The sequence below is a fragment of the Archocentrus centrarchus genome, chromosome 7 (genome assembly GCF_007364275.1).
Source record: "Archocentrus centrarchus isolate MPI-CPG fArcCen1 chromosome 7, fArcCen1, whole genome shotgun sequence".
NCBI lineage: Eukaryota > Metazoa > Chordata > Actinopteri > Cichliformes > Cichlidae > Archocentrus > Archocentrus centrarchus.
Window position 1 is genome coordinate 4,792,311 of NC_044352.1, and position 26,628 is coordinate 4,818,938.

Here is a 26,628-nt window from a genome sequence, read left to right on the forward strand (position 1 = left end):
CATTTGTAAACAGCTCGTTCTGTAATAATTTACTTTGAAGCCCAAGTCCAGCCATGTGATGCAGCAAGTGAAATCAGGATTTGGTGACCCTGATGTATATTCATGGGAAACATCAGTGTGAGGTTTGCATGTTCCCCTCGTGACAGTGTGGGTTCTCTCTGGGTACTCTGGCTTCCTCCCACAGTCCAAAAACATGCAGTTAGTGGGGCTAACTGGTGATTTGAAATCACCCGAAGGTGTGAATGGAGAAAAGCTGTAAAACTATTGCTGCTGTAAAGGATAAAGTCAAAGAGAAGCTGAAGGGAATATTGAACTAATGATGCAAACTGAAACATTTGGAGGTGCTGTGATTGATCACAAAAACAACACTGATAATATTCAAAGAAATGTTTCAAAGTTGTTTCTAATTTTTCTGTAAAACGAGGAAATATTAAACTACAAAGTCTTGTGTATAAGCTTTTGCTCACTTTTAATTTCTTACTGTATGCACTATGGATATCAGCCTATAAATCAATAATTAGCTACTTCAGTAGCTTCATTACATAAAGAGCCATGTGGTTTTATGGATTTTGTAACAGGGCTGATCAAACTGTCCAAAAATATTTTTCAGTTCAGGAGAACAAACATGATTTGAGATGATTTATTTGTGCAGGAGTAGTGTTTGGCTTTGTATGGTCAAATATCAGTTATATAAGGTAATGTCTCTTCATCTGTTGAGCTTTTTATTCTTTAAGCATCTGTTTATTAGAAAATATTATAGAAAATACAAATATAAAAAAACAGAACATTGGTGGAAGCTCACATGCAGACTAAATTACATTATTGTGTTCATATGTACAGTGTGACATCGTTAATCTATAAAACCAGTAAAGATTCAGCTCTTCAGTCAGACTAGTGATTAATAACCAGATTTTCAGATGTCGTGGTACTGGGTCACTGGACCCAGGGTTCGGGGGGGTTGGACTAGTTTATTTAATTACTATATGAGATTCCAGTTTCCACTCATGGTCCAGTTTATGGTCACCTTCCCGGTGTTCCCTAACTCCAGTGTGTTTCCCAGCTTTAGGTTTCAGTAAGTTTATAGCTTTCAGTTCCCTGTAGTACTTTCACGGTCTATGTACTCCTGCCTTCAGCCCTCAATAAAAGGCTCGTTTTTCTTCACCAGTCTTCCTCTTCGTGTCTGTTTTTGGGTCTTAATCTCCACAACACACCTTCCCATGATGCTCTCGGTGTAGCACATTCCCTTGTTCCTTCAGCTGCCTGTTGAGAGTTGGAGGTGTCTCAGACTTCCAGAACTGTAGCAGAATTTTTCTTGCTAACAGTGTCGATGAGGCCTCGTCCTGATGACTGTCCTTCACGCCGCTCAAATCAACCAGCCCGAATGATGCTGGGAGCTCGGTGAAGAGCATGAACCCTGTGAAGTCTGTAATCTCCTACACTGAACAGACTGATGAGATACGGTTTCTTGCTCTGTTGAACGTTTCACACACACAGAGGCGGCTTTGAATAATTTATGTAATCTTGTTGGAGAGATGTGTGCTCTATGGATGATTTTAAATTGTACCAGTGTCCCAAGCATTTATACCAGTACCAAGAATATTTTCCCCACACTTCATCAGGGATCTCAGTTCTTCTTGCCAGTCTACCCGGAATGACTCTGAAGATGAAGCCTTTATGTTCTGCAGGATATTGTAAAGTAAAGCCATGGTTCCCTTGGAAAATGATTGCCTAAAACTGTGGTGGGGTCTCTGTTCATAAGTTTTCGTGGGGGGATGATATTATATTTACAGAAGTATCCTGGCCACTTAGAAATTAAATGCTGATTTGGAAAAGCTTAAAAAAGTCCAAATAAGTGAGAGTGAGCCCCCTGCAGTGTCCTCCTACAGTCTGCCTCCGGCTTCCTCTCAGTATCGGCAGTTTACTGGAGTGTAAAGACTGATTTTAATAGCATATGGCAGATTTTTAGGAGCGGATCCTCCCAGTGGTCTAGTTCACTTAAGCCAAAACCCAGCAGTGCACCGCAGAGTCGTCTTTTCATTGTGAGGAACATTTAGATAAATCCACAAAACACCACGAGCAAAAACTTTGAGTGCTGTGATGAGGTCCATTTAGTGCTCGTGTCTTTGACTCCACACATGTAACTTTACCTTTGTGAAGCTAAAAACTGTATTTCTGTAAATTATACACAATATTACTAAAATGGCTGGTATGAGAAGTCAAATCTTGGCCAGGTCACTGTGGAAAAAATTAACATTATTTGAATCTAAAACAGAAATTTTAGATTCAAATAATGTAAAATTAAATGCTTTAATTTTACTATAACTCTAGTTATTCTTCCAAAGACTTTGGCTGAAACGACCTCCTCCTGTCTGACTGCAGTCGGTCATTCAGCCAGCGTCGTCACATCTTTCTCTTTCTTTCCTTCTGCTTCTTTACGCCACTGCCTCTATTCAGCATCCAGTTTCCATGGCAACAGGTTCTTTATAGTCCAGCATCTCCAAAGAGCAGCTGAGCCGATGACCAGGCGACACTTCATTTTGTTTCAGTAATCGCTACATATGCCGAGGGTCTGTTTGTGTGTCAGTTTGACGCACAATCGCGTGTCACTGCAGGACGTCCGAAAGTATGTGGACAGAGGCTCCCACATGACCTGCTGCGGAGATTTCCTCCCATTCAGAGCAGGATGTTTCTGTTCTGTGATAACATTTCATCTCCGAAATGAAAGTTTTTTTCCTCTCTTCTGGAAAAACATCCCCGTTTTCCGCTGAAGCCTTTCTAAGATAATTCAATTACTTGTTTAGTGCAGGGATCCTCAAATCCAGGCCTCAAGGGCCGGCGTCCTGCAGATTTTAGATGTGTCTCTGATTCAACACACCTGAGTCAAATATAGAAGTCATTAGCAGGACTCTGGAGAACTTGACTGCATACTGAGGAGGTTTAGTGGAAGAATCTGAACTTTCCGAACATCAAAAAGTTGCATTTCATCTGGACAGGAAGAGCACCAGCACGCCCCGCTCCCCCAGATCTGCAGTGGAGAATATGTAGACAGGGTCCTCGGAAGATGGTCGGCCAACACAAAGAAGTTCTCAGCAATGCCTTCACTTCCTGAGGTCCATGAATAAGAACTGTCTGGATGAGAAACTGTTGGTGGCCTTCTGAAAGCATCCCGGTGTACTGTGAAACAGCTGGATACTCTGCAGCAGATAAAAAAGAGTAACCAGATAGTAATAATAAACACAGCTCAAAAGATCATTGGCTGTGCTCTTCCCTCCCTGGAAGAGACTTCAAAAGATACCACTCAAGAGCCTTATAATCAGTAAAGATGCAGTTTGACCTGCTGCCCTCTGATCGAAGCTACAGGTCTATCAAAACAAGGACAAACAGCTTAAGGAACTGTTGTTATCCCAGTGCAACTACCGTATTAAATCAATGGGACAGCGGGGGCATGGACAACATGGGGGGGCATGGACAACATGGGGGAACATGGTTTAGAGGAAGGTGGACTTGGGTCGAGCAGTGGAAAGCTGAACAACGGTGTGAGTCTCATTGGATCCAGTGTCTCACACTGGACATTCTGCCCAGCCAGCCTTAGGAAGAGCACTTTGAAGAGGCCTTTGAAAGGAAGCTCAGGGACTGGTCAATGACTGTCAACAAAATGAATGGAGAGCAAGGTGTCCCCAAGAACATGGGTTTCATGTCTAAAGCCGTCAGCTTGTTGGGGCTTGAAGAGGAGGTCGAGAATAGCCATCTGTAATACCACTGAGAAAGCTTCAAATGGCTTTGGCTCGAAAGAGGAGAACCATGGGGAGCAGAGTAGCTATCCATTAATTTGGAGACAACCCCCAGTCTGGTCAGCCTCAGCTGGCTTACCTCGAGGAAGTTGTGCAATATTGAAAGACCTGAAGATCACTGACGATGTGTCCAGAAGCATTAGTAGGTGTTATCAGCAATACTTAAAATAAACTCATATTTGTAATTATCTAAAAAAAAAAAAATTATAATACATCTAGTCATGAAAAAAAAGGGAAATACTCAGTAAAGATTTAGTAAAAGATTAAAAATTTCACCAAGAACCCACAAAACAAAGAGGAAAGATCCCCAGAATCTGGATATTTTTTGACAAAACAGTTTATTTAAAAATTTCAAACAGTGACATAAAACATCACCTCCTGTCACATTATTTTGAAGCTGTAAATCAGGTTGTTTTGAACCTGAATTTATTCACATTGACTCAAACTACCTCTGGTAATCCTGGTCTTTTACAGGAAACTTTCACTGTGATGAAGAAAAGAAAAACAAATCCAACACAAAATAAAACAGGAATATTCTCAGGCGGGCTCCGAACTTTCTCTGGTTTTCAACAGATGAGATTCACAAGAAATCAAAGTCACGTTGAATGTTTGATGACTGTGAGTTCAGGTCTGACAGAGATTTGACTCTGATAAGGCTCGGGCACTATCCCTCCTCTTTAGCTCTGCGGCGCCCCCTTGGGATGCAGGCATTAATAGCCTCTGACATCAGCAGCCAGCTTTCACTAAAGCGTCCTCTGCAGCTGTCCGGCAGCTCGAAAAAAGTCTAGAAAACGTCTCTTCTTCTGCTCTCTGGCAGGTCAGTCAGTCCCTGCAGCTCCCTCAAACCCTGAAGAGGGAAACATGAAGAAGAAGAAAGCAGCCAATCAGATTATTCAGCTGCTGAGAGTCTCAGGAAAGCGCTCCAGCTAACATTTAATCATTATCCATAACTGATGAGAATTTTTAAAAACTCTTCTGCCTCCAGTAAATACATCTAAATATATTCAAATCTATTTATTCTCTTCCGCTTATCCTGTTCAGGGTCGCGGGGGGGCCTGGAGCCTATTCCAGCTGTCATAGGGCGAGAGGCAGGGTACACCCTGTACAGGTTGCCATTCTGTCACAGGGCTAACACACAGAGACAGACAACCATTCACACTCACACCTATGGGCAATTTAGAATCACCAATTAACTATATATTCAAATCTAATCTTGTTGAATTTCATCAAGTGGGTAAACCTTTTTGTTTCCAGTTCTATGTTCAAAATCAAACTGACTGGAAGTTTGATTTTGTGAGTGACAAATTATTTAGTAATTATGTATAAGTCAGAGGAAAACCCGTGCTGCTGATGCAAACTATAACTATATGAAACCTGTCCTATAATCTACCCTTCCACAGTAACTGTAGAGAAGAAACTGACCTCCAGCACCATGCGGATGTTGGCTTTTATTTTGGCGGAGTCTTTTGTGAGCTGCTCCGTGAAGCTGTAACACAAATTCAGTGTTAGCATTGTTAGCGTCTCCCATTCAGGAAACTGGACAGAGCTAGCAAAGAGCTAACACGAGTGAAGCTGTCAGGACGTGTCTCACGCTTCACTCCAAAAATAAATGTCTAAAAAAATATAAATACTAAATATTGCAATACTTTCAATAAGAATAATAACAAACTAATTTTAAACTAAAATAAAAATAAAATTGTCTAAAAATATTAATAATATAAAAAATATTAATGTTTTAATGGTAGCACTTTTTCAGAAAAGAAAACCTGGAAAATTTAAATGTAAAAAATACTTGTGAAATGCTTGATGTAAAAATAAAATAAATATTATTTTTCAGAATTTTTTTTTTTTAGAAATGTTTAGAAGCAAATCAGGACATTTCCAATAAAAGTGTTTGTAACATATCTTTTACATAAATTCATAAAAAGGAAAAAATACTGACATTTATTTTAAAAACAGCTGAAACATTTTCATTTCTTTTGTGCTTTGTGTATTATTGGTGTTACTAGTGTTACTTTGTGTATTACTGTTACTGTGATGCTGAACTCACGCTGTGAGCTGACTCGTCTTCTTGTCGATGAACCTCAGAGCCTCGTCGTGAGTCATCTCCACAAAGAAACCGTAACCGACCGCCACAAAGATCCTGGATGGATCCTCACTGATGGAGAAGAAGAAAAAGAAAAGAGAAATAAGTTAAAGCTTCTTTGCTTGTTTGAAGAAAGAAAAGCTGCTGGTGACGATGGTGAATTTGGATGTGTCAGCAACTCACACTTCAGCCTGAACGTAGAAGTTACAGCCGAGATCTACATCCGTCTTCAGCTGCTGAGAGCCCGCCTCCTGCAGGAACACACAGCAGCGTTTAACACACGAATGACAGGCGACCTTCGTACAGTCAGCACAGTCCCTTAGAGGCAGACTAAGGAGTGCAGCCATTCGGGAGGGGCTCAGAGTAGAGCCGCTGCTCTTCCACATCGAAAGGAGCCAGTTGAGGTGGCTCAGGCATCTGACTAGGATGCCTCCCAGGCGCCTCTTGGGTGAGGTGTTCTAGGGCATGTCCTACCAGGAGGAGGTCCCGGGGCAGACCCAGGACACGCTGGAGAGATTATATCTCTCGGCTGGCCTGGGAACGCCTCACGGTCCCCCTGGATGAGCTGGAAGAGGTGCTGGGGAGAGGGAGGTCTGGGCTTCTCTGCTTAGGCTGCTGCCCCCGACCCAGCCCCAGATAAGCGGAAGAAAATGGATGCGTGGATGGATGGATAGATATATCAATGAAAATGACAAATATTTTTAAAATATCAGAAAAATAGATAAACTGTCTTTTCTCTAAATAAGAAACAAAGCTAATGAAAAAATATATTTAAAAATCTAAAAATGTGGATAAAATTAATGTTTTTCAGCTTTTCAGACTCTGATCCAGACGCTGGAGATTTGGATTCACAGCTCTCGCCCTAACGAGCTGCACGTATTGATCTGCTGGATAAACATCTGCAGTGAGACTCTGCTGCATTGATGGAGCTGATATAAGGTGATCATTTCCTCACAGAAGAGTGTGCTGAACTACAGAAACAGCTCATACAGAGAAGCTACAGAGAGATGCGTCTTTATTGGCAGAGCTCAGTCTTTTAACATTAACACTGAATGACGCCAGCACAACCACCTGAACAGGTCTTCAATGATCATGATGTTTGATGTGTAAAAGCTACAAAAAAAACATGATTTAATGCGTGTGTTTACCTGTAGACTCTGTATGGTGTTCTTCAGCTGCAGGTACTGAGAGATCTTCTCATAAACCTGATCCCTCTGCTCCACCACCTTCCTGCCAAACACCAGCCGTCATTTGATTTACAGAGAACATTAACGCCTTCAGATGCACCAGAATAATTCACACAGCCTCAACACGCCAAGAAAATCTGATTCAAAGCACCAACAGCATTCTAGACACCTGAGCTCTTCAGTCTGTGCTGTGGACACTCAGATGCCGACCCAAAGAACCACATAAACACCTGTTAGAACAGACCTGGTTTTCTTAAACATCCATCATACATTAAAGCTCCTTATTCTATCTTTTCAATTTAACTGAGCTCCTCCTTTAGTGTATTTTTTTTTCATCTTTCTGCATTTTGTTCTGTGATATATTTATTTTATTGATCTAAGCTGGGTTTCCTGTTTCGGCTGCTGCAACGCAGTAATTTTTTTCCAAATTTGAGATGAATGATGATTATCTTACACCCTATCAAAATTGCTGATGTTCATATTAAACACAACCAATCGGGTGAGTGCATGTGCAAGTAACCCAACTACACAGGATGGAGCTAAACAGCTCATGTACTTGGATGTGCTTAGCACTCTGGGATGCAGCAACGCAGCACACTTGACGGTCTGCTCATGCTCAGTTATCAGCTCCCGTGCTCTGCTCTGCCACACTGGCTGCAGTTTGTGAACAGGAACGGTGTTTAAGGCGTTTCCTCTTAGTGTGGTTGGCGCGCACCAGTTCTGTCTGGTTTGTTGCCCCAGTTGTTGCTCTGCTGTGAAACTGCAAAGTCTCTCTCAGACACACACTATACTGCCAAAAGTATTCACTCACCCATCCAAATCATTGAATTTAGGTGTTCCAATCAGTTCCATGGTCACAGGTGTATAAACCGGGCACCTAGGCAAGCAGACTGCTTCTCTAAAGATTTGTGAAAGAATGGGTCGCTCTCAGGAGCTCAGTGAATTCCAGTCATGAAACTTCCTCGATACCCAATAATCCGGAGTCAACAATTAGTGGTATAACAAGGTGGAAGAGATTGGGAATGACAACAACTCAGCCATGAAGTGGTAGTCAATCACTACAGACCTCCAAACTTCATGTGGCCTTCAGATCAGCTCAACAACAGTGCATAGAGAGCTTCATGGAATGGGTTTCCATGGCCGAGCAGCTGCATCCAAGCCTTACATCACCAAGCGCAATGCAAAGCATCAGATGCAGTGGTGTAAAGCATGCTGCCACTGGATTCTAGAGCAGTGGAGAGGTGTTCTCTGGAGTGATGAATCACACTTCTCCAACTGGCAATCCAATATGTGATTCTGAGTTTGGCGGTTGCCAGGAGAACGGTACTTGTCTGACTGCATTGTGCCAAGTGTAAGGTTTGGTGGAGGGGGGGTTATGGTGTGAGGTTGTTTTTCAAGAGTTGTGCTTGGAAAGGAACTCTTAATGCTTCAGCATACCAAGACATTTTGGAAAATTTCATCCTCCCAACGTTGTGGAAACAGTTTGGGGATGGCCCCTTCCTGTTCCAACATGACTGCACGGTAGTGGACAAAGCAGCTCCATAAAGACACGGATGAGTGAATTTGGTGTGGAAGAACTTGACTGGCCTGCACAGAGTCCTGACCTCAACCTGACAGAACACCTTTGGGATGAAATAGAGCAGAGAATGTGAGCCAGGCCTTCTCTCATCCAACATCAGTGTCTGACCTCACAAATGCACCTCTGGAAGAATGGTCAGAAATTCCCATAAACACACTCCTACACCTTGTGGAAAGCCTTCCCAGAAGAGTTGAAGCTGTTACAGCTGCAAATGGTGGGCCAACATCATATTAAACCCTATGGATTAAGAATGGGATATCACTGCATGTGAAGGCTGACGAGCGATTACTTTTGGCAATATAGTGTGTGAGCAAGTAAAGAACACGAGAACTTCCTCCTGTATTTACCTTCTCATATCTGAGTTTGGCCTGTGTCAGGTCTGAAAAAGGTGATCACTGTTCTGCTGTGGTTTCTAGTTTGAACATCAGCCAATCAATAGTGACATGTATAAAAATGCCACCGTACTAACAACACATTTTACGCAATGGATCGGCTACCAAGACACACAGACTGTCTTGACCATGTATACAAGCCTAACTGCACTGAGCTGCTGCTATGTGACTGACTTATTAGAACCTTAACAGGTGTACCTAACAAAGTGGCCGGTGAGTGCAGGCATATCATATTAATCAGTCTGGAGGTAATTAAAGCACACAGAGGGAGAGAAGAAATAAAACTAAAATTAAACCAATACTGTTATAAAATGAGCTGCTGAACTAAAATTTATTAGGCTCTTAATAAAGCTTTAAATGACTTTTTTATTCACTTCTCCTTCATGTCGCCTCCTTATTCATGACTGTACTACTACTGTTAAATGGCTGCGTGGATGACATCTGCGTTGATACACACTTATCAAAACGAATATTTTACACTATTTGGCCAGGTTTAAAGTCAGGGAACATTAGTGTCCTGCAGCAGAGGAACTCCTGCAGGGCTGAACTGCAGTTTATCTACAGATTACATTTATTCTAGTTTCGTTTTTAAAGGTTTGTAACTGACTACAGTTCCCTGATCTCTGTTAGGACATTAAAAAGTGTGTTCAGACTGCAGCTGAAGTGTCTCCTTACTGTAAGTCTCTCTTCAGGACTTCGCTGATGAATGTTTCATATTGCTGGACCTTCTGGTCCACGTTAGCTTTAGCATTAGCACTGTCGGGAGCAGACATTTCTTCACTGTTTTGTCTTAAAAGGAAACAACAAACTACAGAAAAACTCCAAGTTGAGCCGCAGATCAACTCCAACTGCCAACAGCGCAATCTCTCCGTCACAAACTTTGATGTTTCTGCACTCCAAACTGTCCGGTTAGCATCCTTAAAACAGGACGTAAACACGCCGCTCCGCACCGGATGAGGAGGAACTATCACCTCGTACTTCCGGATTTCACAATAAAAGCGCCGAAAGGCAGAAGGACAAAGGCTTGTGAATTAAACTCTTGAGAAAACTTTTTTCTGTGACTGAGTTACACCTTGCTTTATTTTTAAGAATAGAATAGTATGTCTTTATTTGTCATTGTACAGGTGTACCACGACATTTGGAGCATCACCTTGAGACACATCAAGTAAAAATTTATCCATGTTCCAAGGACTTATTTTATAAATCAAAAAATGTTTCTTTTTATCATTAATTGTATGAAATATATTTAATGTAAAAAAAATAACAAAACAACGAAAATAAATACGGTGGGACTCGCCTTAATGACGTCTCTGTAAACAAACATGGCGGACCATGGGGCGCTCTGCAGTTAGTTCGCTTAACATAAAACATTTAGTAAAGCGTCTTGTGTGAAAATGCGTGTTACAAATCGTATTTTCTCTTGTTTTTACTTAACGGATATGCGCGTCACGTTGACAACAGCAGTATAAAACAAACTAACAGATGTTAAAGTTTCAGCTAGGCTAGCTTAGCTACAAGGTTACCAAGGCAACGTTAGCTAACAGCTAGCTGCCTCGATTCCGGAGGTGAAAATGTGTTTTCTGAGAGGCCTTTTCTTTACAACAGTTTGTTTCTGCGTATGTAATTCACGCCGAATTCAATGTAACCGTTTAAACTCTTATTGGGTTTAAAGGATTTTTGAATAAATATATATTTTATTGAGCCAATGAACGCAGGATCGTTAACGACTCAATTGTTGAACGAAGTTCGCAGTTTGCAGTCGTCTCCCTGGTTTTCTGCACCTGGGAGCTGTTTTGTACGTCATTAATAGTTTACTTGAAAACACACACTTTTTGAATAAGAAGACAAATATCTGTGAGAGATCTGGGGCCAAAATAAATCCAGCTTAACTGAATAGAGCTCATGAAAACATGGAGCAGTACACTATTCTGGGTCGCATCGGAGAAGGCGCTCATGGTATCGTTTTCAAGGCCAAACACACTGAGGTGACTCCATCCCTGCAACACTAACCTGTGCTTTTGTGTTTGCATCTAATCTTAAGATTCAGCATTCCTCAGTCTGAATCCTCATCATACCTACCAATAGTTGATGTTGAAATAAACCTGATCGGCATATATGACATGGAAACGTCCCTGTGTGTTAGACAGGGGAGACGGTGGCTCTGAAGAAAGTGGCTCTGAGGAGGCTAGAGGACGGTATCCCAAACCAGGCACTGAGGGAGATTAAAGCACTGCAGGAGATCGAGGACAACCAGCATGTGAGTGTCAGAGTGCTGCCATGCAGAGGTTTTTTTTACAGAGAATGGTTATTTTTATTCTTCAACACTGCATGTTTTTCTTTGATGTGGTTAATGAAGTGGGATCTCCTCTGACAGCTGGTCTGTCTTTGTATCCTATAAACACTTAAATAACCAATCAAGCTCTTATCACTGAATGCCAGCATGAGTCTGGAAATATTTTTTAGAAATAAGGATCATTATTAAGTTAGTGGTAATTCATTTATTTCATTTTAAAAGAAAGGAAAGGAGGAAGTAAAACTAACACAAGATATGAAAGAAGTCTGGCCTTCAAAGTAAAACAGGAAATCAATGGAAGACAGTTAACACTAGAGGCAAGGCTCGCAGCAGCATGGTAACAGAGGGTACGAGCACATTGATGAGACAGAAGGGACACGGAGAGGGAAACGCTGTGGAAACTGGAGTAATAATAATAAAACCAAGACCTAAGCACAGTAATATCACAAAAGCTGAAAAAAAAAAGAATCAAGAACAACAGTAAAGTCAAAATTCAAACAATAAACTCAATAAACCCAGCAATAAAAAACCCGCACTGGAATAAAAAGAAACTAAAACTCAAAAACACCACAAAACTCCAGGACCATGACAAAAAATCATCAAGATAAAATTTTAAATAAAGGTGAATAAAGCCTAAAAAGACAAAACATCATAAAAACATAATAAAATAGAATTAAAAATATGATAAACAGTAAAATCTAATCAGTTAATAAAATAAATAATACAATCCTGAAAAAAGTAAAATGAAAAAAGACTGCAGCAGCTAAAACAAAAAATAAGATTACAGCCTAAAAGTAATGAAGAAAGTAAATAAAAAATAAAGCAATGACACGGACAAAAGGCAATCTGAAGAGGTAAGTTTTCACTTTCACTTGATTTTTGTAATTGTCGCTTTGTTTAGGCTCCTGAGGTAATTAATTGACAGACACGTGAATAACAGAAATCAGACAGCTCACAGGTTCACTGAAAGCAGCCACAGACTGGAGGCGCAAATGCTTGAAGATTTTTAGGGGAAGCAGTGACTCTGTCTGAGATCAGCTCTGGCTCAGGGTCCTAAATTGATTAACCAATCAGTGGAGAGTGTTAAATTATAAGAAGCTGCAGAGTTTGTGCGGTCTGAAGTGATGCAGGACTTCTTTCTGTGACTTCCTCCTCAGGTGGTGAAGCTGAAGGACGTCTTTCCTCACGGCACGGGCTTCGTCCTGGTGTTCGACTTCATGCTGTCTGACCTCTCGGAGGTTATCAGGAACTCCCAGCGCCCTCTGACCCATGCGCAGGTGAAAAGTTACATGATGATGCTGCTGAAGGGCGTGGCCTTCCTGCATCATAACAACATCATGCACCGGGTGAGCGCAGCTAACAGTTATTATCATTAATGTATCATCAGAATATTTTCTCACTGAATCCTGGGAGCCACAACATAGAGAAATAAAAAGTGATGACATTTTGGAGAAAAAAATTTATAATTTCTGAAGATTTCAAGCTGCTTTATTGTAGCAGTCAATACGTAAAAATACAGAGATATTTAAATACTGTCACTTCATTAAATTTAAATTCAAACGTATTTATATAGCGCCAAATCACAACAACAGTCACCTGATCCAGCCCTAACTATAAGCTTTATCAAAAAGGAAAGTTTTAAGCCTAATCTTAAAAATAGAGAGGGTGTCTGTCTCCTGAATCCAAGCTGGAAGCTGGTTCCACAGAAGAGGCGCCTGAAAGCTGAAGGCTCTGCCTCCCATTCTACTCTTAAGTATCCTAGGAACCACAAGTAAGCCAGCAGTCTGAGAGTGAAGTGCTCTGTTGGGGTGATATGGTACTATGAGGTCTTTGAGATAAGATGGGGCCTGATTATTCAAGACCTTGTATGTGAGAAGAAGGATTTTAAATTCTATTCTAGATTTAACAGGGAGCCAATGAAGAGAAGCCAATATGGGAGAAATCTGCTCTCTCTTTCTAGTCCCTGTCAGTACTCTAGCTGCAGCATTTTGGATCAGCTGAAGGCTTTTCAGGGAGCCTTTAGGACAGCCTGATAATAATGAATTACAATAGTCCACCCTAGAAGTAATAAATGCATCAATTAGCTTTTCAGCATCACTCTGAGAAAGGATGTTTCTAATTTTAGAAATATTGCGTAAATGCAAAAAAGCGGTCCTACATATTTGTTTAATATGTGCATTGAAGGACATATCCTGGTCAAAAATGACTCCAAGATTTCTCACAGTGTTACTGGAGGGAAATGATGAGTGAAGAGTTCCCGCAGTCTGATAAGATAAGAAGTTGATTTAGGAAAATGAATCAAACAGTCACAAAGTGACGTGTGTGTATTTGTAGGACCTGAAACCAGCAAACCTCCTCATCAGCTCTTCAGGCCACCTGAAGATTGCAGACTTCGGTCTGGCCCGGCTGTTCAGCGAGCACGGAGAGAGGCTGTACAGCCACCAGGTGGCCACCAGGTAGATGAGATAAATAAGAAATACTTTATTTAGCAACCAGCTGTAGCTCAGTAACACACTTCTGTGCATTCATGCATGCATTCCTCTTAAACTGTGTGTGTGTTTAGGTGGTACCGAGCTCCTGAGTTGCTGTACGGAGCCCGAAAGTACGATGAGGGAGTGGACCTGTGGTTAGTACAGTCCTGACAACACTGCTAAAAGTAGTGCCCTCACTGTTATCTGTAGTGTTGCTCACTTAAAGACCATTATAGTTTCACTGCATTATATCTACAGTAAATCCACTGCTGTTTAGGTGTAATACAATAAATGTAGATGCTTTTATTTCTGATCTGCATGCTTGTATTCTTTTTCAGTACATTTTATTATAGCATTCTTTAGTGGGACCATGTAACATAGAGTAAGCGTGTAAGCTCCAGTACCATAAACTCTGATAATGTGCACAATTTCTGCTCAGTAGTAAATTGATGCAGTGCTTTGAGCTAAACAGCAGGGGGAAGCAGCACTCTGCGGTCACAGCTGCACCGACTGATGAGTTATCGTTCAGCGTGTGTGTGTGTGTGTGTGTGTGTGTGTGTGTGTGTGTGTGTGTGTGTGTGTGTGTGTATGTGTGTGCGTGTGTGTGTTTCAGGGCGGTCGGCTGTATTTTTGGGGAGCTGTTGAACTCGTCTCCTCTGTTTCCTGGAGAGAACGACATCGAGCAGCTCTGCTGTGTCCTCAGAGTGTTGGGAACACCGACTCAGGACAGCTGGCCTGTAAGACACACACACACACACACACACACACACACACACACACACACACACACACGGTGGTGTATCACTTCAGAGGATGTTATAATGATAATGATACAATGGATCTTTTTCTGCATAGAGTTGCTTTTATTTTTTATTTTTTCATTCTCTTTATATTAAAATATCATCTCACACATAAAATAGATATTTTGAAAATTTAAATAAATTGGAAAACAAATCTTAATTTCATTATTTCAGTATATTCATCTGTAGTTGTGATTGGATGTTATACACTTCTTTATATGAGTGTTCGCTTTCATCTTTACAAGGAGACATGTCCATCCATCCATCTATTCGCTTCCGCTCATCCTGTTCAGGGTCGCGGGGGGGGGCTGGAGCCTATCCCAGCTGTCATAGGGCGAGAGGCGGGGTACACCCTGAACAGGTCGCCAGCCTGTTGCAGGGCCAACACAGAGACAAACAACCTTTCACACGCACATTCATGCTCTCATTCACACCTATATGTCCTATATGTATATATGTCCATATTATGTTTGTTAAATGTAAATTTACCAAAAAGGCTGCAATATGTTGTTTTTAAAATAGTTTTTCAGAGCATAAACAACATCAGTCCATAATTATATATGACAGACCTGCATCGTCTGCCTGAAATATTGGTTGGACCCCAATTAGCTTTATTTAAAATGTTTAGTTTAAAATGAAAATGAAATGAAGTGGACCAGCAGTAAATAATGATGAATATGCAGAGAAATTAAGTGGGACCTAAAAGTGATCCTTGTTGCACTCCAGACTGACCAAAGAAAATATGTAATTTATTATGTAAACTAACAACTGTCTGATGTGTGGCGACATGTGTGGAGTTTTATGGGACTGCTGAGGTAAAATAACAACTTTCAGTCTGAAGTTTTATGTGTAATTTTTGCTTTTATGGCTGTGAAACTTGGTAAAAAAAAAAAAATCTCTATTCTCTGTGTCTCCAGGAAATAGTGGAGTTGCCAGATTACAACAAAATTACCTTTAAGGAGAATCCAGCAATCCCATTGGAGGAAATCGTCCCTGACACGTCCCCTCAGGCCATCGACCTGCTCTATAAGTTCCTGGTGTATCCATCCAAACAGCGCTGCTCAGCCCGACAGGTAAGAAACAGGAACTGGACTCCAGGTTTAAAGGTCCTCAGGGTTCATTTGGAGGTTCACTCCTCTTGTCATTAACAATAAAGTCTTGGAAGACAACATTATATCTTTTCTGCTCACTGTGGTCTGATATTGCAAAAACGTCCATTATCACTCAGGTAAAGGTTGATAAACCGATTATTGATCGGTGGTCTACCTGTCTTCTCCTCCCTGCAGGCTCTCCTCCATCCATACTTCTTCTCCTCTCCACTTCCTGCTCACCACTCGGAGCTGCCCATCCCCGAGAGGGCAGGCCGGCCCCCTCGCCAGCGCTTGCAGGCTCCACCCACTGACTTCTCAGTGGACCTACCCCTGCAGAACAGCGTAGTTGACCCTGCACTGTTACAGGGATACGCTGCCTGCCTTTGAACTGACCGGTGGTCTTCACTGTCTCAGCTGCTCTTATACCAGTTGATCTTGTTTGATGTATTTATTCATTATCTGGTTCATGAAATCCTCTCCTACAGACTGTGTAACCCAGTGTTAAAAACACATGCGAGAATGAATGAATATTGATTTAATAGCTTATTCTACAATGAGGTTAAAAAGTTATGTTAATATTTAAAACCAAGTTCTTAAATAAGTTTATAAATATATGTAAAAAGTGTTAAAAATCTTTACAAATTGTGCCATACACCTTTAATAGTAGTTTTAGTGATGGCTTGACCAATCAATAGCTGGCATGGTCTGATATCACATCAGCCAATGAGGTTGGTTGTCCCGCCCTCCCGCTGCGCGGTGCAGGGAGTCTGCTCGGATTGCGTCAGACACAGACACAGCTCCATGCTACTGTTGCTTCTGCGGTTAGCCTGAAGAAAAAACTTGGAAAATAGCGAATAAACTTGGAAACTGGTTAGAGAGAGACATCCTAAATAATCGCTTTGCCAATGAGGAGGTTCCGAATGGTAATGTCATGCTTGCCAAACTTTGGAGACTTCTGATGCGACCGGGTTGGAAACTGGAAATCTCCGTGTAGCCTCGTGTAGCATCGGTCAGGTTTTTTGTTGGTGCACTATTTGATCCATAGTGCTACTGTGAAGACTGGATTGCATTTCCAGAACTGGATGGCGAGCCCCAGCCCAAGGATCGGACAAACCGGTAGATAGTGACCCGACTGGTCACTATAACTGAGACATTGCATGAACAATTGATGGACACTGTGACAAAAGACTAAAAAGGAAAAAAGACTATAGACTGGATTATTTATTTCTAATTGTTTATTTTCCTTGTGTTGTTTTTGCTTTTGGTTTAAAAAGGGAAAAGCGCGCAGTTTGTTAATTGTATATATATATATATATGTGTTGGTTTAATGACATTTCATTCAGTAAATTCTATTCTTTCTATAAACTGTGCATCCTCCTCTGTTGTTGCTCACACCTAGGCTCCCCCACGAATCCAGAGTCTTCTGATTAGGCCAACATCCCTTTATGTGTGTGGTATTGGTATTAGTTATTGAAGTAATTTACTCTACCATATTTCACAACTGTCAAGGGTACTTGAAGGTAACCTCTTGTGGGTTACACACGTGTTATACACGTGTTACAAATAAGTGGCGAGCCAGCCAGGAGCCTAGAGTTGTGTAACAACAGTGGAATAACGATTGAAACAAACTTGTAAACGCATTGCTGCAATGGATTTCATCTCAAAGTTAGGTATTAAGATACCAAATGCAGTCATTATTAGTGGTGTAAAAGGATCAGAAAAAGACAATGAGGTTTTTGAATACTTACGGCAATGTGGTTCGATAAATAGGACACTACCCGTTGAGGATAGCTCATCAGAGTTTTACCAGAATCAGATTGTGGAATTTACCTCTGGTTTAGCTGTTCAACAGTTAGCACCTGCGTTGCCTTACCTCTACCCATCAGCTGATGATCCGGATGTCAAATATTGTATCCGTGCCTTAACAGATGTTTACACAACAACTGTAGGGGGCAGTGTTACCGACACTTACCTCGCTGAACTAAAGGGTTTAGCCAAACTAAGTGGGAAGGATTTTGAAGAGGTGTTACGGGAGGTGATGTCAAAATTTGAAGAGTCCATGGGGTCTGTTGAGGCAGCCGCAAACCCATGTCCAAATAGTGACACAGAACCCACACTAAGTGCTGGTTTCCCTACACACCACATTGACACCCCCCACTCACCTAAGCTCTTTCAGAGCCCTGATCCAAGTGCCTTGAAACCCAACCAGACGCCTCACATGTTAAGTCAAACTGATCTAATCTCACCTGAGGTGCAGAGAATCGTGGTTGAACATGTTGTTAAAACACCTAAGACACCTAATAATCATTCCACCCTTAGGTTGAGAGCTTTCTCTGGAAAGAATCCTAGACCATACACTGAAGTTGATTATGAGACATGGCGTTCCCATGTTGATTTGATGATGGGAGATTCATCGCTTTCCAACTTGGAAAAAACTCGAAAAATTCTTGAGAGCCTTCTTGCTCCAGCTTTAGATGTTGTTCGGCCTCTTGGGCCGGACGCATCACATGCTGACTATCTTAGGCTGCTTGAGTCAGCGTTTGGCACCGTTGAGGATGGTGAGGAACTGCTAGTGCGATTCATGAGCACCCTGCAGGATCCTGGGGAGAAACCATCTGCTTACTTACATCGCCTGCAGGTGGCGCTGAGTCTTGCAGTGCGCAGGGGTGGTGTAGACCCCAAAGAAACAGACCGACAACTCCTAAAGCAGTTCCAGAGAGGCTGTTGGGATGATAACCTGCTGACTGAACTGCAGTTAGACTTAAAGGATAAAAATCTGCCCACATTTGCAGAACTGTTACTCCTTCTCCGTACTGCAGAGAACAGACAAGAAGTTAAAAACGCAAGAATGAGAAAACACTTTAGTGCTGCAAAACAAAAAGCAGTCTCCCATGAACAAACGGCCACTGAAACAAAAATTAACTCTTCTGAAACAGTTTCAAGTACCCTAAATGATCTAAAGAAACACGTTGCTGATTTAAAAAGCCAATTAGCAGCAGTTGTGAAACAAAAGAAACTGACAGTACCTAAGAAAATCCAAACAACAAAACCTGACGATGCAAAACCTGAACCCAACTCCCCTTCCCACAGCCGCTCTAGTACAAGGCCCAAGCCCTGGTATTGCTTTCGCTGTGGGGAGGATGGACATATTGTTGCCAACTGTGACTCTGAGCCAAACCCTGCCTTGGTGGGAGCTAAAAGAAGAGAGCTAAAAGTGAAAAGACAAATATGGGACAGTCAGCATAGCGGCTCCCCCTCTTTAAACTGAAGTCTGCCTCTGTTGTGGGACAAACAGAGGCTGACACAGAGTCGAAACGTCCCTTTGAAACCAAACCAAATGTGCCAAAAAAACAACGTGCCACTATAAAGTCGCATACTAAAACTGACAGATTCAAACTGCCTCAAGGCTTAATCGGCAGTAGATGCACAGCCCAAGTGAAGATTAATGGTAATACTGTTAACAGTTTACTAGATTCTGGCTCCCAGGTGACTACGGTCCCTCAGTCATATTATGAACAACATTTGTCCAGTCATGAGATCAAACCACTTTTTGACTTGCTCGAAGTCGAAGGAGCAAATGGCCAGTCAGTACCTTACTTAGGTTACATTGAGATGAACGTCACCTTTCCAAAAGAGTTCCTTGGCATTGAAGCTGATGTGTCAACACTTGCCCTCGTTGTACCAGATATTCGAGCTACTTCCCAGTCCTCAGTGTTAATTGGGACCAACACCTTAGATGTGCTTTATGAGTTGTATAGTGAAGCATGTCCCGGACTGCAGCCCCCCACTTCAAATGGTTATAAGGCAGTGCTAAAAGTCCTGGAGTTAAGACACAAACAGACCCAAGACAGTAGCCTTGGCCTAGCAACCCTGTACAACAGAGGCCCTCAGCTGGTCCCAGCAGGCCAAACAGTTGTCCTAGAAGGCTCAGTAACTATGTCAACCAATACCACTGAGAAGTCAGTGCTGCTAGAGCACCCATCCTTTTCAACCTTGCCTAGTGGCGTCTTAGTAAAACCAAGTCTCATCAGCTTACCTGAGCGAGCACCTTACCTGATACCAGTTGTTCTCACCAACGAATCTGAACACGACGTGACAATCCCTCAAAAGTGTGTGATTGGAGAGATCCATGCATTCCAGAGAGTCCTCTCTCACGAACATTCAGTGAAGCCTCCCCAGTCTGAGGTCAGTCACAAAAACAACTTGGCCTGTAACTTTGAGTCTTCCCCTATCAGCGCTGAGTGGAGAGAGCGCATATTGCAAAAACTCAATAACATGCCAGACGTTTTCGCACAAAATGATCTCGATTTCGGTCGAACTGATCAAGTCAAGCACACTATTAAACTGATAGACGAAACTCCATTCAAACACAAAGCACGACCCATACACCCCAATGACCTGGAAGCTGTTCGTAAACACTTGCAAGAGCTGCAACAAGCAGGTGTGATTCGAGAATCCACTTCACCCTTCTCTTCGCCCATTGTCGTGGTGCGGAAGAAGAACGGCGAAGTCCGCCTCTGTATTGATTACAGAAAGCTCAACCTGCAGACTGTAAAGGACGCTTATGCACTCCCAAACTTGGAGGAAACATTCTCTACTTTGACTGGATCCAAGTGGTTTTCAGTCCTTGATTTAAAATCTGGCTACTACCAGATCGAAGTAGAGGAAGCTGACAAACCAAAAACCGCATTTTTATGTCCTAGTGGTTTTTGGGAGTTCAATCGAATGCCACAGGGCATTACAAATGCTCCAAGCACCTTCCAGCGCCTTATGGAGCGATGCATGGGTGATATGAATTTGAAAGAAGTGCTGGTGTTTCTTGATGACATTATAGTCTTCTCTAAGACACCAGAGGAGCATGAGACTCGCTTGATGAAGGTTCTTAACCGCCTCAAGGAGTACGGGCTTAAACTCTCCCCCGAGAAGTGCAAGTTCTTTCAAACTTCTGTGCGATACCTTGGACACATAGTATCCCAGAAAGGGGTAGAGACCGACCCTGAGAAAGTGAGGGCTCTGAGTACCTGGCCTGTGCCCAAAGACCTTAAGCAACTCCGTTCATTCTTAGGCTTTTCAGGGTACTATAGGCGCTTTATCAAGGACTATTCAAGCCTTGTTAAGCCCCTCACTGACCTAACATCAGGATACCCACCGTTGCGTAAGAGCACGAAAACCAAAGTTAAGCCTAGGGAGTACTATGACCCTAAAAAACCCTTTGGTGAACGGTGGACTCCTTCTTGTGACCTAGCTTTCAAAGGCATCATTGAGAAGCTCACTTCTGCTCCTATCTTGGCTTTTGCTGACCCTAAGCTGCCGTACTCACTCCACACAGATGCCAGCACTACAGGTCTTGGCGCTGCCCTTTATCAGGAACAGGACGGCCAAACGAGGGTCATTGCTTATGCGAGCAGGGGGTTGTCCAGAAGTGAAGCTCGTTACCCCGCCCACAAATTGGAGTTTTTGGCCCTAAAGTGGGCTGTAACAGAAAAGTTTGCAGATTATCTTTATGGAAACCAGTTTACTGTCATCACTGACAGTAACCCCCTCACTTATGTTCTGACAAAGGCTAAGCTTGATGCAATGAGCTACCGTTGGTTAGCTTCCCTGTCTACTTTTGACTTTAAGCTCCAATATAGAGCAGGCAAACTCAACTCTGATGCAGACGGCCTTTCGAGGCAACCGCATGGTGAGTTGTTAAACGATGCTGTGTCACAAAAAGAGTTTGACAGAATACAGCAGTTCACCCAAACTCATTTGGCACAGCAAGAGACCAGTTTAAGTCCAGAGGTGGTGTCGGCCATCTGTGAGAGACCTTTGTGTTGTAGTTTCTCCGATGAACCTACCCCTCTAGTGCACTCATTAGCTATCTCTGTAACTGCATTACCAGATGACTTTGTCAATGAAGATAACTGTGGTGGTCTTCCAGTTGTACCTCATCTGTCAGCTGGGCAACTTAAACAAGAGCAAAGAGCTGACCCCTGCTTGCGCGAGGTCATTGTCCAATTGGAGACTGGAGAAAAGGTTCCACCTACAGTCAGAACCGAACTCCCTGATATAAACCTGTTGCTCCGAGAACTTAATCGTCTTGAACTGCACAACCAAGTACTGTACCGAAGACGCCAAGATGGCGGCAATGTCACTTATCAGCTTGTCTTACCTGAAGGGCTCCGTGAGACAGTTTTCCACAGTCTCCATAATGATATGGGCCATTTAGGCATTGAGCGTACCCTTGATCTTGCCCGAACAAGGTTTTATTGGCCTCGTATGGCAGCTGACATTGAGAACAGGATCAAAACATGCAACCGCTGTGTACGGAGAAAGACCCCTCCAGAAAAAGCTGCAGAGCTTGTGAACATAAAGTCCGCCAGACCACTCGAACTGGTTTGTATGGATTTCTTATCCATTGAGCCTGATCAAAGCAACACCAAGGATGTGCTTGTGCTAACAGATCATTTTACCAAGTACGCAATAGCCATTCCTACTCCTAACCAAAAAGCCCAGACCGTGGCAAAATGCCTTTGGGATCACTTCATAGTTCATTATGGCATCCCTGAACGTTTACATAGTGACCAAGGGCCAGATTTTGAGTCACACATAATAAGGGAACTTTGTAAGATCATGGGCATTCACAAGATTCGAACAACCCCTTATCACCCCAGGGGAAATCCTGTAGAACGCTTTAACCGCACATTGTTAAGTATGCTTGGGACTTTGGAACAGAAAGACAAAACGCAGTGGCGCAACTTTGTAAAGCCATTGGTCCATGCGTACAATTGTACGAAGAATGACACAACCGGATTTGCACCTTATGAATTGATGTTTGGTCGCCGACCAAGGTTACCCGTTGACCTCGCGTTCAACCTACCTTTCCGAACCAAAAGTTTTAAGTCCCACTCGCAATATGTGGAGAAGCTGAAAACAACCCTTCAAGAAAGCTACAAACTAGCAACGGAGAATGCTAACAAAATGGCAGACAGGAATAAAGCCAGATTTGACATGCGTGTAAAACCTTCCAAACTAGAACCAGGGGACCGAGTTTTGGTGCGAGCTGTTCGCCTTAGGGGCAAGCATAAACTAGCCGATAGGTGGGAGACAGACATTTATGTTGTGGTCAAACAAGCTGGTGATCTACCAGTCTACACCATCAAGCCTGAAACCAAAAATGGGCCAGTGCGCACAGTCCATCGTGACCTTCTCTTACCTTGCGGGTTCCTTGCTCCCACAGAAGAGAATCCCACTCCACCAAAACGCGTCTGCAAACCTAAAACACGACAGTCCCCTGAGCAAACTGAAGAATGTGATCTTTCTGAACCTGGAAATGAGGATGTCTACTGGCTTAGAGAACAACCTGTCCCAGAGCCAATCAAATTTATGCAAGTCTATGAGTTCCCACGACAGATATACCCTGAGAACTTACCTGAAAGCGACAATGTACCTGGATGTGACAACTTGCCTGAAAGCGACAATGTACCTGTATGTGAAAACTTACCTGAAAATGACAATGTACCTGGATGTGACAACTTACCTGAATGTGACGATGTATCTGGATGTGAAAACTCACCTGGAAGTGACAATACACCTGGATGTGAAAGTGTATCAGAATGCAAGAATCTACCTGATTGTGATGACACTCCTGGCAGTGACCCAGTAGTCCCTACTGAAGAGGAGCTTGAAACAGTAGCAGATACAGAACCTGTAGTCCAGGACAATGATCGTGAGAGTGAAACTAATGTACCCAGTGAAAAGGGATGTAACAAACAGGTATCAGAGGATACTCCAATGCACCCAAGTCATGACACTACAAATCCTGTGAGACGCTCAGAAAGACCGTCAAATCAACCAAACAGGCTCCAGTATAACCAGTTAGGAAACCCACTCTTAACTATTGCTCAGTCCCTATTTCATGGTTTAAGCCTTGCTTTTACCAGTGCCTTGACAGAGACTGACCTTGAAGCTACTTGGAAGGAATCTAGTTTTCCTGTTATTTCAATGCAACCCACCCCATGCAAAGAGACTTGCATGTTCCAAGGGGGGAATGTGTAACCCAGTGTTAAAAACACATGCGAGAATGAATGAATATTGATTTAATAGCTTATTCTACAATGAGGTTAAAAAGTTATGTTAATATTTAAAACCAAGTTCTTAAATAAGTTTATAAATATATGTAAAAAGTGTTAAAAATCTTTACAAATTGTGCCATACACCTTTAATAGTAGTTTTAGTGATGGCTTGACCAATCAATAGCTGGCATGGTCTGATATCACATCAGCCAATGAGGTTGGTTGTCCCGCCCTCCCGCTGCGCGGTGCAGGGAGTCTGCTCGGATTGCGTCAGACACAGACACAGCTCCATGCTACTGTTGCTTCTGCGGTTAGCCTGAAGAAAAAACTTGGAAAATAGCGAATAAACTTGGAAACTGGTTAGAGAGAGACATCCTAAATAATCGCTTTGCCAATGAGGAGGTTCCGAATGGTAATGTCATGCTTGCCAAACTTTGGAGACTTCTGATGCGACCGGGTTGGAAACTGGAAATCTCCGTGTAGCCTCGTGTAGCATCGGTCAGGTTTTTTGTTGGTGCACTATTTGATCCATAGTGCTACTGTGAAGACTGGATTGCATTTCCAGAACTGGATGGCGAGCCCCAGCCCAAGGATCGGACAAACCGGTAGATAGTGACCCGACTGGTCACTATAACTGAGACATTGCATGAACAATTGATGGACACTGTGACAAAAGACTAAAAAGGAAAAAAGACTATAGACTGGATTATTTATTTCTAATTGTTTATTTTCCTTGTGTTGTTTTTGCTTTTGGTTTAAAAAGGGAAAAGCGCGCAGTTTGTTAATTGTATATATATATATATATATGTGTTGGTTTAATGACATTTCATTCAGTAAATTCTATTCTTTCTATAAACTGTGCATCCTCCTCTGTTGTTGCTCACACCTAGGCTCCCCCACGAATCCAGAGTCTTCTGATTAGGCCAACATCCCTTTATGTGTGTGGTATTGGTATTAGTTATTGAAGTAATTTACTCTACCATATTTCACAACTGTCAAGGGTACTTGAAGGTAACCTCTTGTGGGTTACACACGTGTTATACACGTGTTACAAATGGATTCATATTTTTTCATGAACTCCAGCTCACACAGAAGCAGCTGAACTTTCATGCCATCACGATGCTTCAACAAAACGATAACAAGAAGGTTTTTCCTGAGCCTGGAAGTCTTCTCAGTCTCCACAGCAGAAAATGAACTCAAGCAGTCGAGCACGATGAATTACACCTGCTAACAAAATTTATTGGACTTAAAACAATGAAAGTTTAACCCCACTGGGTCTCCATTAGACAAAATGATGAAATAAATACATTTAAAAAACACTAAATTAAACAATAAAGATGTTTGTTTCTGTTCTGTTCATGAAACATGTTATGAGTCTTTTATTGAAAGTCATTAATAAAGTGTGGATCTGTTGGCTTGGTTCCTCAACTGGGATAACCATATGAGGGACATCTGCGGTCAGTGATGTCACAGAGAACTAAGAGTTGAAAAAACTGAGTGTTCAGAGCAGGCTGAAGGCGAAACTTTTGGATCACAGGGATTATTTGTATGTGCAATGATGGCAGTGTTTGGCTATGTTTAATAAGAGCAGCCCCCATTGGAACAGCACATATATGAACAAAGACAAGACAAGCAGAATAGGTCAGTTTTTTCTTTATGATGTGTTTTTTAGGCCAGTTGTGGGCTGACCTGGACTCCAGTGGTCTGACAGAGTGATGTCATATTTTAGAGTCACAGTCATTGATAATTTCTGAGTAAACTCTGGAAACTCAAAATTTCAGCAACAGAAATAAATTAAATTTCATCCTTCAAAAACTGAAAAAAAGCTCAGAATTTGTAGGAGGAGTCAAACACCTCCTCTTCCTCCACCACACCTCAGAGCAGCATTCAGATGAAGTTAAAACCCTCAGAGCTCTTCAGCCTCTGCTCAGAGAGAGCGCTCTGCCTCGCAGTTTTCTTCCCTTCTCTCAGAAACGCAGCGATGATGTCAAACTCTTCACCGTTAGCTTATTGGTCTTCTGCTGTGACGTCCGCCAGATCTGAAACAAGCTTCAGTACGAAGGTCAGAGTCATTGATTGTATCCGTGCTGGTCTGTCTGTGCTGCCAAGTTCCTGTTCAAACAAGTCATAAAGTTTTATGCTCCTGATCAGATGCTTGTTATCCACCTGACTGTGTGAATGTCCACTTTTAACATCTTTAAGCTGAATTTCTCCAGGCTAAAAACTTTCTCTAAACTAAAATATGTGCATTTCTTTTCAAAAGCACGTTTTATGGCTTAACTGTGTTTTGCAGTGGCTATTGGAAGGCATTTCATATTTTTTGCTTAAAATGACCAAACTTCACTTGTTAAAAGCCGTGAAAATTGGTAATAAATCAGTAATAAGTTTGTCTAACCACAAAATCACAAAATTATGTTTTAAACGCCCAAACAAAATGTATTAAATGTTATTATTCTGTACAATAATATTCAGCTGGTACTTTACAGTCAGCATTATGTAGCCTTAGTTAGCTGTTGGCCCTACTCAGTCAAAATGTAATGAAGTGTAAGGATGGAAGTAAATAATCTGAGCCACTTTAGATGTATCTTCTGATTAAGTAGCTAAAGTTTTTGCTTTAATGTGCTTTTATCTGTACATGGTGTAAAAAGGACTGTCTTGCAAAGTTATGTAATTTGGCAGCTTTGGCTTGCCATAAATTTCTTGCTGATTCTTATGCACATGTTAAGAGCTTCACAGGGTTTGATAAATGAGGCCACCAATCTTACAAAAATGCTCAACATTCCTCAGAGAACAAAGCATTCTGAGGCCTCATAATTAATAAATATTTCATAAGTAATTACAGTAATTTGATTTTTTTTTTTTTTTAATGAGCTGATCTGTC

General features: G+C 42.0%; 2 protein-coding genes across 2 annotated transcripts; one reads left to right on the forward strand and one right to left on the reverse strand.

Moving 5' to 3' along the window:
- Window positions 1–4,218: 4,218 nt before the first annotated feature.
- Window positions 4,219–9,993, reverse strand: uxt (ubiquitously-expressed, prefoldin-like chaperone). The gene is made up of 6 exons (XM_030734072.1): window positions 9,711–9,993; window positions 7,026–7,107; window positions 6,061–6,128; window positions 5,842–5,949; window positions 5,214–5,277; window positions 4,219–4,638 (listed from the first exon to the last, which is right to left on the reverse strand). The coding sequence occupies exons 1-6, from the start codon at window positions 9,806–9,808 to the stop codon at window positions 4,576–4,578; spliced, it is 483 nt and encodes a 160-aa protein (XP_030589932.1). The 5' UTR covers window positions 9,809–9,993; the 3' UTR covers window positions 4,219–4,575.
- A 350-nt stretch (window positions 9,994–10,343) lies between these two features.
- Window positions 10,344–25,080, forward strand: cdk20 (cyclin dependent kinase 20). Its single transcript, XM_030733336.1, has 9 exons — window positions 10,344–11,020; window positions 11,179–11,292; window positions 12,486–12,674; window positions 13,663–13,784; window positions 13,892–13,954; window positions 14,413–14,536; window positions 15,517–15,672; window positions 15,886–16,178; window positions 24,804–25,080. Exons 1-8 carry the CDS (start codon window positions 10,946–10,948, stop codon window positions 16,075–16,077), a joined length of 1,035 nt encoding a protein of 344 aa, XP_030589196.1. The 5' UTR covers window positions 10,344–10,945; the 3' UTR covers window positions 16,078–16,178; window positions 24,804–25,080.
- Window positions 25,081–26,628: the final 1,548 nt, after the last annotated feature.

Excerpts from the sequence above, each read along its gene's own strand:
- uxt (XM_030734072.1), bottom strand. The coding sequence starts at position 9,808 with ATGTCTGCTCCCGACAGTGCTAATGCTAAAGCTAACGTGGACCAGAAG. Across the intron at positions 6,129-7,025 it reads ACACCATACAGAGTCTACAG|GAGGCGGGCTCTCAGCAGCT; the intron begins GTAAACACACGC and ends GTGTTCCTGCAG. Across the intron at positions 5,278-5,841 it reads AAGACGAGTCAGCTCACAGC|CTTCACGGAGCAGCTCACAA; the intron begins GTGAGTTCAGCA and ends TTTGTGTTACAG.
- cdk20 (XM_030733336.1), top strand. The coding sequence starts at position 10,946 with ATGGAGCAGTACACTATTCTGGGTCGCATCGGAGAAGGCGCTCATGGT. Across the intron at positions 11,293-12,485 it reads AGATCGAGGACAACCAGCAT|GTGGTGAAGCTGAAGGACGT; the intron begins GTGAGTGTCAGA and ends CTTCCTCCTCAG. Across the intron at positions 14,537-15,516 it reads CGACTCAGGACAGCTGGCCT|GAAATAGTGGAGTTGCCAGA; the intron begins GTAAGACACACA and ends CTGTGTCTCCAG.